Here is a 15,089-nt window from a genome sequence, read left to right as displayed (position 1 = left end):
TCAAAACTGGCGGGCAAGCTGGGCGAGCGGGAGGGCCAGCAACCACGCGCAGCTGCCTCGCCGCCACGCGCCGTTGTTCCCGTCGTGCACTGCGCCGGGGCCTGCGGGAAGGAAGAGAAACAGCCGCGTGGTTAGCCACAAAGCCAACAAAACCCATAAAACAAACAAACAAACAAAACCAATGAAACCACACCATTTGGGCCTCTGGTGCTATTGCACGTGGTGGCATTGCCCAGTGCAAGAGCAACCTGGGCACGTGCCGTCCTCGAGAACATGGCTCCAGCCATCCCCGTCCCCACCGACCCCGGTCTTTGGGACACAATCTCCCCATGGTCCCGCTTCAGCCCTGAGTCCCCATCCCAAGACCATCGCCACCAACCGATCTCTTCCAACGCCCTTTGCCCCTTCTCCAAAATTCATCCGAGTTCCCAACCACACTTGTAGGGGAGATGATAGCTTTTGCCCAACACTGCCCGCACTCTGCCAGCCCCGGCGAGCCAGGCACAGGGGCTACCACCCCGTTGTTCCCCACTTGCCTCCCTTGGGGGGGCCACAATCACCACCTGCCCACCCAGCAGGGACACTGCCAGCAGCACTACACTTGGGACTCGGTGTTTTGTATCTCCCCTGTGTCCCACCGACAATGTGCTCTGCTCACGGGCCTGGACCGTCTCAAGAAGAACAAGATGGGACAAGGAGGGTGGTCAAGAAGACCCAAGCCTATCCACGCCTTTGGGGATCACGGTGGGTGAGGAGCTCATAGCTCACCATGGGAAAGGATGTGGAGGGTGCCTGACCCAATGGCTTTCACCAAAACACCCCAAATAGTTGGCCCAGGGGAACATGAGGCTGGGAAAAGATCTCAAGAAGGCATCCAGGCTGCCAGAGCAGGGCTGCTCACAAGGTCTGATCGACCCGTGCTTTTGAAACCCTTGACTTGACACATCCCCTCGCTTCAAAGCCCGACCGGGGCACTGAGAACCATTAACCCTTTGGTCTCCTGCCAGTAGCACTCTTCCAACACACTCACAGACACCTCACAACGCTTCCCGCTTAGCCCCAAATCCTGGCATGGCCGGGAAGCCGTGTGCAAGGGCGGATCTGGAGACGCTACCTCCGTAGCCCAAGGGCTGACCACTCAATGCATCACAAATGGAGCTGCCTGGCTATGGAACCCCAAAATCAAGATGACACCAAGACAGCTGGCCGGCTGATAAGATTGCATGGCAGAGCGCCGGCCACCCTGGCCATGAATAACACCGGGAAGAGGACCGGACGCCTCTCCACCCCTACCGCATCCCGGAAAAAAGGCACTAGGAGCATCCCAGAGGAGGAAGAACCTGCCACAAGACCCATTTACGCAGCAACACGAGGAAAGCGGATCACAGAGACATCCCTGCTTTTGCCCCGGCGACAGGGAGGAGAGCACAGTGGTGATGGGGAGGGAGCGGGGGACCGCGGCGGCGGGACAAGGCATGCAGAGGGCACAGACCACCACCAGACGGGCACAGCAGGCTGGCGGGGAGGAGGCAGGATGGGAGGGCAGCTAGACAACAGCGAGAAAGCCCTAATTCATCGCTATACCAGCAGGAGCGGTGGGGCGGGAGGTCGAGGCGGCGGGTGCCACGGCTCCCACCGGGAATACTTGGAGTGGGAGCTGGAGGGGCCCACGGGGAAACGGAACGGGGGGAGTGCTGGCATTGCAGGGGCCCCAAATTACTGACCTTTCCAGGGTGTCAGAGCGGTAGTTGTCTCTTCTAAAAATTAAAGAACAAGCGAAAGTTAAGGCAAAGGGCAATGGAAAGTGCAGGCTCGAGACGCTTTGCTCGGCCTGCCCTCAACCTGGGGCTGGGGAAAATAAGCAGATGGGGTAGCAAGTGTGATGCTGCTGCCCGAATTGTGCCCTGGTCCTCTGGGACCACAGTCCCCCTGTCCGGGAAGAGTACTACACAGGCTGAGACGAGCTGCCTGCGGGACCCCAGACCTGGGGGGGGGCCTGGCAGAGTCTGCAGTTGCACCCCGAGCAAAAAGCAAAGTGTCGGGGCTGGGATTTGGGGGATTTTGGGGGTTTGCCTCTCCCCTGCGCTCCTCCTGTTCCCCTCCACCGCGGATTCGCTTGCCCAGCCCTCTTGATAACCCTGCAACATCCCAAACGGATTTATTGCCTGACAGCAGCCTCTGGGAAGCGATGCAGACCACACAACGGGGAAGAAGTGGAGGGCTGTTTTTCCCCCAGCTCTACAAAATGATGTAGTTTCACCCAGCACTCCATCACATCACAGACAGCACCAAATGAGCCGCTGAATGAGGCGGCAGGCCTATAATAACAAGTGCTACATGTTAAATAAAGCAAAAGTTGACCTCCCTGAAAAATTAGATTAAAAAAAGGATTAAAAGATGTACGCTACATTAGCCTCTGTCGCACAGCCCTGGAAAGGCTCGTGTCTCGGTACCCACAGGGATTAAACCTCTATTTGGGGGGGGGGAAAGCCCAAAACACTTGCTTGGCCTCAGGAAAAGGGGATACACACAAAATTCATCCCCCAAAACCACACCGGTGAGAAGTCTCTCATGCCGCAGGTAGCGCAGCCATCGCATGCCACTTCCCTCTCATCTTTCATTACAATAAATACAGACACATTAATTGCCGGACTGAAGGATCTGGTTGCTTAGGGACCGGCAAGCTCGGCCTGATGACGCTCGATAGCGGTACGCGGGGCCACCCGCGCTGCTGCTAATTACGGGGGAGTTGTTCCTGGCAGTGCTGGGGAGCCCTGCGCCAGGAGACGGGGGACCCCTGCACATCACGGTCCCCTCGGGTCCACTGTGGTTTTGGGTGGCCTGGGGAACCGTTGCCCCCACCAAGGGGACTCAATTAATAAAGACTGAAAGGATCATTCAATCAACGTGGCTTTATGGAAATTACGGCTGGTCAAAGGACTCCGATTTCATTCCCTGATGGGTGTCGCAGTCAGACCGACAAAGGGGGATCATGATATAGGCTTAGACTTTGGCAGGATGCTTCACTGTGTCCTGCCGACGCTGCCATGACGGCACGAGTCATACAAAACATCGCTCATGGGTCAGAAACCAAATACCTGACAGCTCTCAAAGCCATCAGCAGGGAGAAGTTGTCTTTAACTTGGGGGGCTTTCCATCCAGGCTGCATCTGTGGGTGCCAGACTGAGGTCCCACGCTACTTAAGGTTTTAATCCCATAAACCCGTAGGGAGCCTACAACATCGAGGCTAAGGATGTACGCATAGACCAGGCTACGCCGGGTGCTTGGCACAGCCACCCTGAGGACGGACCCAGGCCAGGGCAGCTCTGCGATGCCACGGGTGTCCGTCTCCCTGAAAAATGGGGTTATTGGGGACACCGATTACCAGGAAGCCCTGTGGGGAAGAGAGCCGAGGTAGTTCCTAGGCAACGCTAATGATGGCTTAACAGGCAGGTAAAGACGCTAATGTTCATCACTTACAGCAGGGACTTTTTTGGGGGACAAATTAGGCTCATTAACATCCAAGGTTAGCTCAAGATCCGAGATGGGACTAACTCCTCTGCCACAGCTCAGGGGAACCCAATGCAACTGCTGATACCGAGAGCAGGTGAGGACAAGCCCTTCCCGCGATGCCGCTCCTGGCATCCTCCGCTCTCTCCAGGGAAGCCCCTGAACCACGTCCTGAGGACAGCAAGAAGCAGACATCGCTTCCCGGGGTCTCAACACACCTTGCTCAGCATGCTGCAACAACGTGCGTACGACACACGCTTGGGGACTGCCCGCTATCCCAGTGTGCTCTGCACCGCTAAGCACCCAGCCTCCCAGCCCTGAGCCGCCCCACCGAGGGACCTGGGGATGAGGAAAGCTCGTCTCCCCCTCTGCTCCCCTCCAGACAGGTGAGGAAAAGACAAGGCAGAAGAGCCAGGGACACAATGCTTTGCAGCACAGAGCCTTGCAAGTCGCTCGGCACACGCTGCTTGAGCTTGTGCACTCAGGGAGAAAACAATGGAAGAGAAAATTACACGACGATGGATTATTTACGACTTTGCAAAGACACCGGCATGGGAGATGCCCGGGATGATGGGGATGCCTGGGATGATGGCAGCTGGTTGCCAATACATCGTCCCTCTTGCAAAAGGGTGACAAACACCACCGAAGCACCTACCGAGCCCCGGCCAAGCTGGTCACCACACCCACTCACGCTGAACCAGAAAAGCTTCCCACGCACATACACGATGACAGAAGGAAGACACGAGATGGGCATTGCCTTCTGCAAAGATGCGCAGGAGGACAGCGGCAAAGAGGCCGGCTTTCCGGGGACACCCTTCCTCCTACCCTGCAACGCTTCCTTCCTTTTACTGGGTTTTCCTTCCACTTCTTGCAATCATCACATGCCTACAAGCCGGCCGAGCCCCCACGTTTGGACCCACTGGCACCCTGCTGTGCTCCAGCCCCATCTCTCCTACAGAAGAGGTCTCCTGCATGGTCTCTGTGGGTTTAACTAAATCCTTTGTACATGCTAGGAAAGGGTTTGCTTTTTACCAGGACAGCTTGAGGCCGTAGGAAACCGGCGCTTTCCATCAAACGCTCTTAGCAGTGATTAATGCTAATGTCCAGACCGCTCCACGGTTCGCTTACCACGGGCCGGCATTAATGTCACCCATGGTCAGCGCTCGCCATGGGGTGGGACTGCCAGGGGGAGGGTGGGTGGCAAGGAGGACAACAAAGTCGGGGTGACATCAGGAGAGGCCAGAGGTCCCCAAGCCCTGTTTCTCCCATATGGTTCAGTGATGAGAACTGCCCGCCTTGTATCCCTGGCAGGGAAATATCCCCACAGCAGCGGCCGGGGACGAGGTCTGCCGTCCATCTCCAGCTCTTGGTGGCTGTGAGAGGGATCTGGGGAGCGTGGCCCCCTGCTCTGGCTCCGCTGCCACCTGAAAAGGCTTGACAAACGTATCGAGCCGTTACAGACTTTCCCAGACAGTGTCTGATGGATGCACCCCTCTCATGTCAGCTCTGGCAAGCAGAGAAAACAGCACCTGGATGAGGGTACAAAGCTGCTCCTGCTCCCACCCCTCTGCACCTTCCCGCCTCTCTCTGGCACCGTCAGTAAGAATATATCTGCTTGGCAGGAACAGCAAACGCGACCTGGAAGGTGGCAGAGCCACCGGGACCGCTTATTCTTGGGCGGGCACGGGGTGCACCGCACGGCAGCCCATGGCGTGGTCCCGCAGATTTGCTGCAATGGCCCTAGTGCCATCTCTCCTCAAGGCAGGAGGATGCCTTGAAACAGAGACTCTCCTAGGTATTCGTCAGAGTGAGAAGATGAAAACCCGCAGCAAAGTCCTAATTTTGCATCGACGGCAGACCCTGAACACAGTGCCAAACACCTCAGAGCAGCGGCAGACATGGGACCTGAGTCAGGAGTTAGGTTTGGAAGCTTTCACGTTTTCCCTGGGCTCGCCACGACCTCCAACCCAGGTGCCAGGGCAGAAAGGATCAGCAGCAAACGCACCTCTCCCCCGAAAGACAAGAGAGACCCTTCCCATGTTTCACACATCGGCAGTCTCACCATTAAGCCGTGCCCCCTCCCCGGCCGGCTCCCTCAGCGTTACTCACCGTAGAGGATCATGCTGGCGTTGGTGTTTCCTAGCTGGTTGGAGGCTACGCAGGTGTAGTTGCCGTAGTCCTGCTCGGAGACGTTGAAGAAAGTCAGTCTGGAGAAGAAGGCTTTGTTCTCCACTTTCAGTCCTTTCTGTCCTTCAGCCAGCCTGGGGGAAAGGCAGAAGGGGAGAGGGTCATGGGGACAGCACCGGGAGGAGAAATACCCGCTATCTTCCATGACCCTGGTCCTGCCTGAGAGTGGGGACATCAGGCTTGGGGGAAAAGATCAGGCATGAAGGGAAGGTATTGGGAGAGACACGAGAGATGGATGCTGCCCTATTGGGTCTCGTCCCTTAGCTGCCAGCCCCCATGATGTCTACAGGCATCCTCACAGATGCAGAGTCACTGTTGAAGGGGACAGCTTTGGGGCTTGCCAAATGCCGTGCAGAGGGAGGGATGCCCACACGCCCAAGGAGGGTGCTGGGAAAGGCTCCTTCCCACCCAGAAGAGCCTGGCTTCCCTCGCATGTTGGCCTCAAGAGCTCCTCAGTCCTCCTGGCTCTGCGGGATGCCTTCCCGCACCTTCCCCTTCCCTGACCCCCTCAGCTCCCCGCATGCCCCTGACGGGGCTGGCAGCATGCTCAGGCAGCAGACACTGCTGCAAACCCCTTTGGTGGACCCAAATGCCAGCACCGCGGCGGGCTCTGCCCTGCGGAGCAGGGAGGCACTTCCCAGCCATCACAAACGGTGAAGCCTTAACCAACTGCTTCGACTTCCCTGAACTGCTGTCCCCCTCCCGCTTCGCTCCTGCGGCACTTTTAATTGCTAATTCCTCCCGGGAGGTGCTGGGTCCCCATTATCACCCCTGCCGGGCTCCGACTGCCGATCCGGGCGGGCTGAGCCCGCTCCTGCCACTGCTTCATGGGCCCTCGTGATCTGACCTACTTCTGAGCGAAGCCTTTCATCTGCCACGCAAACATCCGCCGCTTTGTACGCTCCGCCTGCTCCTTTCCTCCCAAAACAGCCGAGGCAGGCGGCCCCAGCCTCCCCTGTAGCTACTGTAGCATCTTTTTCAGCTAAAACATGCCTCCATATTAGTGACCTGCATTGCTTGTCCTGTATTTGGATGCACCACAACCCCTCAGGGCTTCCCAGGGAGAAGCAATGCAAAAATGGGTTAAAAAAGCTTTGCCTGGGGTCAGAGAGAGACATTTGCTGCAGTGTGGGACCCTACCCCTGTCTGTGCTGCTCCCGTCCTCACTCCCCGGCCACGGCCCTGGGCCACTGCTTTGGCAGGACAACAGGAGCTGCCGGTTGGCCTAAAAGGGTGACTTTCACCCCAGCGCTGGGCATGCCGTCTTTTCGGCATAGCAAACCCTGTCTCTCGACCGACACCACATTTCTTCTGCCTTTCCAAGAGCGAGAGGCTGATGCTGCCTTCTGGCCAAAGCGTTTAAAAAGATGACAGGGATTTCATCCGCTCCTAAGTACTTGGATTTGCACTGCCAATATCGCTCTTGGCCATTATGCTTCACCGGGAGACCGTAAACCGGAGACACGGGCAGCAGCAATCCTGCCTGCGCTGCCTACGCAGATGGAGGCCAAAACCTGTCTGACAGAGGCTCCTGCAAAAATCCCCCCTCAAATGCCCCTCATCTATTTTTTACCACGCAGACAGCGCTGAGTTAAATATAAAGCCCTGGTCTGCTTTTAATAGATACCGAGCAGCCGCCTGCCGAGACGCTCGGATTAGCCCCCGATAAGCACAACCTGCTGCAGTTGGAGGGAACCTGCCCCCGTGTCCAAACCCAGGTTGAGCCAAGGGTTATCAGGGATTCGACCGGCCACCGCAGCCCCACTGCCGAGATGGGCTCGGTTAGTGAACACCGAAGCTGCTGGCACTGGGCACAGCTTGCATGGGGTCGGTGCATCCCTCCCGTTTGCCCCCCGGGCTCTTACCGCTTGTCGTCTTTGTACCACTGGAAGTCGGCGGAGGGGACGGCGGAGGCTTCGCACAGCAGGATGCCCTTCTGCCCCACCGGCACCCCGGTGCTCTTCGCGTCCGAGATGTACGGCGGGTCTGCGGGGAAGATGGGAGTCTGGGCTCAGTGCCTGGCAGCCCCGCGCCTCCCACCCGCTCCCCTTGCTCCTCAAGCTCCCTTTTCTTTCCCCACATTTAGGAAGGAGTCAAAATCGTCTCTGAGCCTGTGCCTAGCTCCTGCTGCTCTGGCACTGCTGTCCAGGGGGTTTTGGGCAGATGGGGGACCCCACGCTGCGGGCTTCTCCGAGGACCGGAGCCCCACGACTCTCGGGAACCACGTGTGACGCTGTGCCACCCCCATGCAGCTGAAGAGCTGGCCAGAGAGGAGTTCAGGAGGGTCTTCACCTCTGTCTCTGAGCACAAATCGTGCTGCTTTCTTCCTTGCTCTCTTTCTTTCTCTCTTGCATTTTTTCTAAAGGAAAAAAAAATTCCTATTTACTGCTCACTTCTCTCCTCTCCCTGGAGGTTATCGGTACAGCATCTCCATGGGCGGAAAACCCAGGTTGATGGAGACAGCTGAAGAGGAGGTGGTGGAAAAAAATGGAGCTTGAAAAGAAGGGGAAAAAAGGGCAAAACACCACCTGCTCAGAAAACTGCCGCTGCCTGTCTCAGCTCTGGGGCCCACAGGATGGGTTTGCCCCGCTTCCTACCACCAAAGTCCCATCGCCTCGTGGGGCGGCACAGTGACGCGCTCCATCCCCCAGGTTACTCACAGTTGACGGTGACTTTGACTCGCTGGACGACAGGCGCTGCCACGTCGTTGGAGGCGCTGCACTCGTACTCGCCCGACTGCTCCCGGGTGATGCCCGTGATCTCCAGGTACTCGTCCTCGCTGATGAAGCCCACGGCTGCAGGGGAAGAGGGAGAGGGCTGTGAGTGATGGGGAGGCACGGCAAACCTGTGCTCACTGGCCGGTCACCATCTGCGACCGTGTCACACCTAGGCCACCCACCCCGCAAGTCCTGGCTCCTGGCACGCCCACGCGCCTCTGCCCCACCGCCCCAAGAAAAACCCTGCCAGAAGTGTGTCTGCAAGCGCTGGACCTCTGCGGTGGCCCCGGCCCAGCCAAGCACATCACTTGCTGGAGATAACGTCGCCAATGTGCACAGGATGGGCAAAATGGTCCTCGCCAAACCCGCGCCCTGCTAGAATAACCTGAAATCCTCTCTCCTTGGCATCTGGCACCGCCGGGCTCACCCAGCTCTACACAGACACCCCTCTAATTTTTCAGTTTCAGTTAACTCACAGCCAGTTTATCCCCATTAGCTGTGATGCCAACATCTCCCTTCAGCTGAACCGCTTTGTCCCTGTGCCGCTCCAGGCTCGTCTCTGCGGTACCGTGGGGGGCCGTGCTCGCCCCCCTCTCCCCTGCCAGGGCTGCACCACAGCTCCCGGTTTTGCTCAAAGCCGGGCAGACGCAATTCGGCAGCCTTTCCTTTTGTCTGGCATCTTACAGCCTCCCCCTTCCTTCCCAGAGCCTGCTTCGCTTTGAAGCGCTCTGGGAAACCCACGGTGCTCGGCTGGCGAGGCGCAGGTGTTGGGCCGCGATAGTCTCCAGGTTGACACAAGATCGCAGTGTTACAACAAATGCAGAGTTAAATAAAGAAACCCGGCAATTAGGACACGTCCACCAAACATCCCGGAGAAACGCTGAATAAATGGCACGCGCGGGTTTTCAACAGCCCCCAAATGGGGACAACTTCTCCCTTCCTTTCGTTTACATCTCCCCATCGGATCTCCCGCAGCCGAGATGCTGTAATTACTGTGCGAAGCATCTCCGAGACCAGTGTCACACTTAATATTCCTATAAATTTTAAACGGTAGTCCTTGGTACATATGTGTGGCAATTGGTGTCATATTTTAATTAGGCTTGCCCTACACCATCTGAAATTAATAATAGCTCGAATTACCAGTGTAATTTATAAATTAACATTGCTGCAGCATTAGGAAATAAATTAGCTCTGGACAGCTGTTTCTGGGAGTGAGTGCCAATGGCAGAGAGGCCGAGCGCAGGTCCCTGGTCCCCGGGGGATGTGGCGAGCTCAGCCGGCGGAGCCGGGTGATCCCACGCTCGCCCTCGCCTCCCATCCGGCTACCTCGGTCTCTGCGCTAGCGTGACCCGATGGGCCACGGCTCGCCGCGCTTGACCGGTCAACCGTATGCATCTCACTCCTAACAAATGCACAGAAAGTATACACGTGGGAGGCTCCCATTGGGGCACACACCGTCTGCATCCCACCGGCTGGTACTTTTATAGCATCTCTTCCCGCGGTACATAAAAATAGCGAGCGCGGTCACATGCCACCGCCTGCCAAGGTGGCCGTCTTGAAAGCACGCATACGTGGGGGTTTGCACGCGGGGCCCGGATCCAGCACCGAGGCAATTTCTGTCACATCCCCGCACAGCTCGACACGGCGAGCTCCTGCGGTGGGCACCCGCTGGGATCCTGCTGCTGCAATCCCAGGTGTTGCTGTTGTCAGCTCAAACTAGTGCAAATATGCTCAGCTGTAATGAAATCACACCTTGGCTCTCCCCCGCACCAGACCTCACGGCAGCCACCTCCACACGGCAGCCCTGGGACTTTGCACAGCCACCGCGCTCTCGCACACTCGGCAGCCGAACCAAGGACCCTGTGGGCGCACATCCCACCATCCCGGGCTGACCCAGCTGGAAAGGCAGCCCCGCGCTGCCCTGCGAGCTTCGGAAAGGGTTGAAGTGAGTTTTGCTGTGCAACTCACCATCGTGAACTGCTGACGTCCACCCGTGCTGAAATTCCCACCCGAGCAGCTCACAGTCAAAACCGCTCAGCTCATCAGTACTTAGCACAACGGAAGGGCAAGATATGAAGGTGTTACCCCAAAATCAATATCCTTTGGAGACACACAAATTGCAGCGTTACATCCAGCGGCCCTGCAGCACTATGCGCTGCAAAAAAAACGAGAGAAGGGGAAAAAAAAAAAAAATTCCCTTTTATGGCTGACCTAGAATCAGCTTCTCTGTAGCACAGCGCTGCCTGCTGATAAAATAACGACACAGCCGGTGTCCTTCAGATGCTCCGCGTGCAAATCTGACTCCGGTTTGTGCAAAGGCTCAGATAACATTCTGCTTCCCAGCTAACCAAAGGCCCTTCCCCGAGCGTGCCGGAGCCAGCTCGCACACGGCAAGAATTAGCTCTCGCCGTAGCCGAGCCGTAGCGTGCATCCCCAGTTTGATCTGGGAGCAAAGCAGCTCGAGTGCGTTTCATTACCCAGCAAAAGACTTCATTAAAGTAACTGCGAGGGTCAGCTTTCCACCTGCAAAAGCTCAGGAAATTGAGAGATGAAGGTGTTCTCTGTGCCGGCGTAGCACTGAAGATACGTGCGTGGTAATCGGCCGATGGAGAGGCAGAGCGCAAAGAGTTCAGGGTTTCAGGCTCCAGCACAATTCGCGTCGGCTGGATTTCGGCTACAGCCCATCGACCCTGACGTGCAGAGCCCGCCCTGGACCGAAATGGGGTGTTTTGCGCCGGAGCTGATGCCTGCTTTTGCCCCGAGCGCAATCTGGTATTACTCATGCTCAGATAACGATGACGATAGCATTAGGAATACCGTCCCTGCTAGAGGCCCTGGGCAGACCCTGCCTTGCCAGTGCCAGCTACTACACCTCAAGGAATAAGGCGACATGAGGGATCCCTGCCCCAAGGGCACTGCTCCCCGCTGGCGAAGCGGGCAATGCCAGGTGACCAGGACACCCACCGTGTCCCCCATCCCCTCCTGCAGGAAAACCGGGTCCGCAAAGCCGCTTCGCTGCCGCCTGTGCTGCCGGATCATGCCGGCACCCGTGTCGACCAAGGGGCGAAGGCGCGGACCGACAGTAATTGCCGAAGTGCTCAGCTCCCTGGCCTCTGCATTTTTGCCTATTTATAATGGGAAGTCTTGTTGATAGTTGGACAAATCTCATTCATGAGTGACTGCCAGGAATGGAAAAACAAATAGATGGGACCGAGGGAGCAGGGCTGGGGTTAAGCAAACACAATCTGTAAGTGCAGACCTTGCTTTATAGAAAGCAACAGGGTGCCCATGTCACTGTGGCTGCTGGGGTCCCCTCAGGGCCAGCGGGGCGCGGGAGGGACATTTATCTGCTTGCCGGGTTGCACGGGGACACAGATGCTGCTTTGGGTGAAGCTCCGCTCCCCAGGCAAGCCCCAGGCCAGGTTTTAGATGGGGGTTATTTGTCCCATCAGTCTCATACATATCAGGCCCTTTGGATTGCCCCCACTGCTTGCCCAAGGCTGGAGCTAGAGCAATGCAATGGGCACCCAACTGCCACGATCCCTGCCTCCGAAAGCACCCGGAGCTCGGGGATGCTTGGGGCAGGGCTGGCCCGGGGTCCCGTAGCTCTGGGAGCTCGCCCAGGGGTACCAGCCCTGCTCCACCTGAATTGATGGTAGGAATTTTTCAAGGCTGTCCCTGCTTGAGCACAATTAGGAGCTGAAATATTGCAGGAATTAATGGGAGAGCTCTTGTCTCCTCAGGAGCTAGAAAACCAGCACAGCCAGCACCCACCATTATTATTATTAATACTAATAATATAACACAGGCCAGAAATGGAACAGCCACAGACTAGGCAAAAGCGTAATCCTTGCTCATCAGCCGAGGATGATGAACTAACCCAGTGCGAGCTGGGGAGATGGAAAACCAGAGCTTGAATCCACCTGCTCGGCGAGCGGGAGCCTGTGCACAAACGGCCACGCACTAAGACTTGCTCTGCCAGACCTGCAACTCTGCAGATCTCCATAAAAACACTCAGGAAAGGAGAAGCACAAAGGAGCAAGGGGGAAAACTCAGCCCGGAGCTGCAAAATAGCCGAGACAGACTTGATGTACAATGAATAGTCAACATCATGAGCAGAGGCGGGGAGCTCGGCAGCGTTCGGCGTGGCATTGGGGAGCCTCCAGCCAGAGAGGGCCGAGTGCCACAGCAGCGAGCAGCCCGAAATACAGAGGTACAGATAACTGAACGATGTCTCTCGCGTGGCGCAGATAAGCCACTGTGGGTACATTAGCGAGATTGCCACCGACAAGGGAGCGATCGGAGCTGCACGTTGCAAGGCCTCCGGCGCAAGGGAGCTTGGCCGTCACGGCGGTGGGGGAGCCGTGGAGGCGAGATCCTGGTCTGGCACGGAGCACCGAGGCAGGCCCAACAGACGGCAAAGCTGCGCTTGGGGTCCCACACGGTGCGGGCAGATGTCTCGTACATCCATATTCCTCCCTCCTTGCCTTTCTCCTTCCCTTGCTTCTCCTCGTTTTCCCAGCCCGACTCGTCCCCCTTCTGCCTCCTCCTACCCGTTTGCTTCCACTGAGCCTCTGACAAGATAATAACTCACCGGAAAGCGAACACATGTTCCCAAATTAATTACATGACACTGTCCCCTGGCTCGCCATTGCAGCCATGTTCAGGTCTCTAGGACGCATCGCTTACGGCTTTCCCTGGCTGAACGCTGCCCGCGATGCCATTAAAAAACCTTTGCTGAACTGGGAGCGAGGCGCTGCTCTCTGCTGTTGTGTCCTGCCAGTGACCCGTGGTTGCTTCTGTGCACCGCGCTACCTCCCTGAGGACCACAACCCTAACGAAGCACTCCCTGCCCCATGCCAACCGCGCGGCACGCAGCGCCCGGCAGCAACGGCATATCTTTCATGCTGCCGTGTGCCCAAGCCAACTCCCTGCACCTCGGATTAAGGCGAACCAGCCCAGCCCTCCACGGCTGTGGTATTTCCACCTCTAAAGCTCAAAGGCACAACCTCAGCAATCGTCCCGCAATGGGTTTGACCTCTGGATGCCCAAAGTCCCAGGGCCGGTCCCGAGGTGCTACCCTGCTCGCTATGCCGTGCCGCTGCATTTGCTGGGCACTGATCCTACTAGCCAGGATCGGCCGGAGAAGAAGAATATTTTATGGAGATAATTTTATTAAAATGTTTACAACAATGCAGATATTGACATCTCACTTCAATCAATAGCACAATTTATTGTCCTTCAAGGTGAACATTAAGCCAAGCTGCCCATTAGTCAATATTTACCTCCAAGGTCTATAAATCTTTATATGGGCTTCAGCGGATGTTGACAGCAGCTGATTCCAGATAAGTAAAAGTAAGAGCGTGAAACATTGCTCCTTTTGGAGGTGAAATAGTAACTAGTTAATTACAGTCCCTACAGCGATTCTGAACTATCAATTTATGGCTACTTCTGGCAATAAAAATTAACATCGCGCAGACTCCCGGCTCCAAGCGACGCGCTAAAACCGAGAGCCATATATTTCAAATGTCACTCCGATGCGGTAGTGATGGCCATCCTATAACAGTTTATAGTAAATAAATAAAACACACAAAGGTAATAAGAGCGAATTGTCGGCACCCGAGACCCGCTTCACCTCTCCTCCGCTGTGGCAGCGGGTGGAAAAGTGCAGGGCGGGTGATTAAGTAGCATTGCACGGGCAGCTCAGCTCCCGGTGTGCAGAGGAGGAGGTGGGGGAAGGAATCACCCCAAACCCCGGCTCTCAAAGCAGGTAGGACAGCCCCGGTGACATGGGTGAAGAAGAGCTAAGGCTGCCTCCAGCACATGCCCTGGCCGAAAACGGGGGAAGCATCTGCTTCACCTCTTGTTAATCAGTATTACCCACTCTTGACTGCTCAATTAACACACACAGGACAAAGTTCAGGCAGTTCAAAAATTCCCTTTCCCTTTTTCTTTTGATCAGGCAAATGACACCGGTTAGGGCAGCTTCCCCTCTGCACACCCCCTCTTTCCTACTCCCCGGTGCCGGCTTAACGCCGCCACGCTCCGGCGGAGAAAGATTGGGGGTAATTAACCTGCTGGAAATCATCCAGAGCAATCATTAAAAAAATGATTTTTTTAAGATTACCCTATCGACCCAGGCAAGCACGGCATGCTCTTCTCCTCTTGCAAATATTACATCCCCGTATCACAAGCTCCAGCCCATTTCCATCTGCGACCCCCCTTAGAGGAGTGATCCCTTTAGAAAGCACACCTACACGACCAGCGTACGGCAGCTATGGGGTATGAACCTCCCCTTCTTCATTTTTCACAAGCCTTTGGAAAAAGGACCGTAACTCCCGAAACAGGCACGCAGTGTATCAAAGACTGCATTGTGCTTACACGGGGCCAAGTCTCTCTCTTTTTGAAGTTTCCAGACGACAAGGAAAGAAATCTCTCCTCTTACATGTTTTTCCATGTTAATTAGCATGTTTCCGTGGCCTGATGTTCTGCGAAGCCCCAGGGGATGATGCTCTCGCTGCCTGGCTTTTGCGCAGCGCTCAGGGCTACGGGAGCTTTGCAGTAGCTCCCTCCGCTCCTGCAGCCTGGGGTCTCTCCTCATCCTCACCCCCCAGGGTGACCAGTTGGGCCCGGTGTCATCAAAGAGAGGGGAAACTGTGTTTTCCTTACTCATAC

At 56.4% G+C, this 15,089-nt stretch overlaps 1 protein-coding gene across 2 annotated transcripts in view; it reads right to left on the bottom strand.

Moving 5' to 3' along the window:
- LOC309599247 (protein CEPU-1) overlaps positions 1-15,089 on the bottom strand; it is a gene marked incomplete at both ends in the record, with an annotated part of 350,195 nt that continues 335,106 nt past the window's right edge. For both annotated transcript variants that reach the window (XM_082330520.1, XM_082330519.1), the window contains 5 exons: positions 1-101; positions 1,725-1,757; positions 5,620-5,771; positions 7,563-7,683; positions 8,358-8,492. In XM_082330520.1, the coding sequence (XP_082186646.1) occupies positions 1-101; positions 1,725-1,757; positions 5,620-5,771; positions 7,563-7,683; positions 8,358-8,492 (542 nt within the window). The remainder of the gene's footprint in view (positions 102-1,724; positions 1,758-5,619; positions 5,772-7,562; positions 7,684-8,357; positions 8,493-15,089) is intronic.

The sequence above is a fragment of the Platalea leucorodia genome (assembly GCF_965183815.1).
Source record: "Platalea leucorodia genome assembly, chromosome: 20".
NCBI lineage: Eukaryota > Metazoa > Chordata > Aves > Pelecaniformes > Threskiornithidae > Platalea > Platalea leucorodia.
Note: the sequence above shows the minus strand (reverse complement) of the source record. Positions and strands in the feature narration are given on the sequence as shown.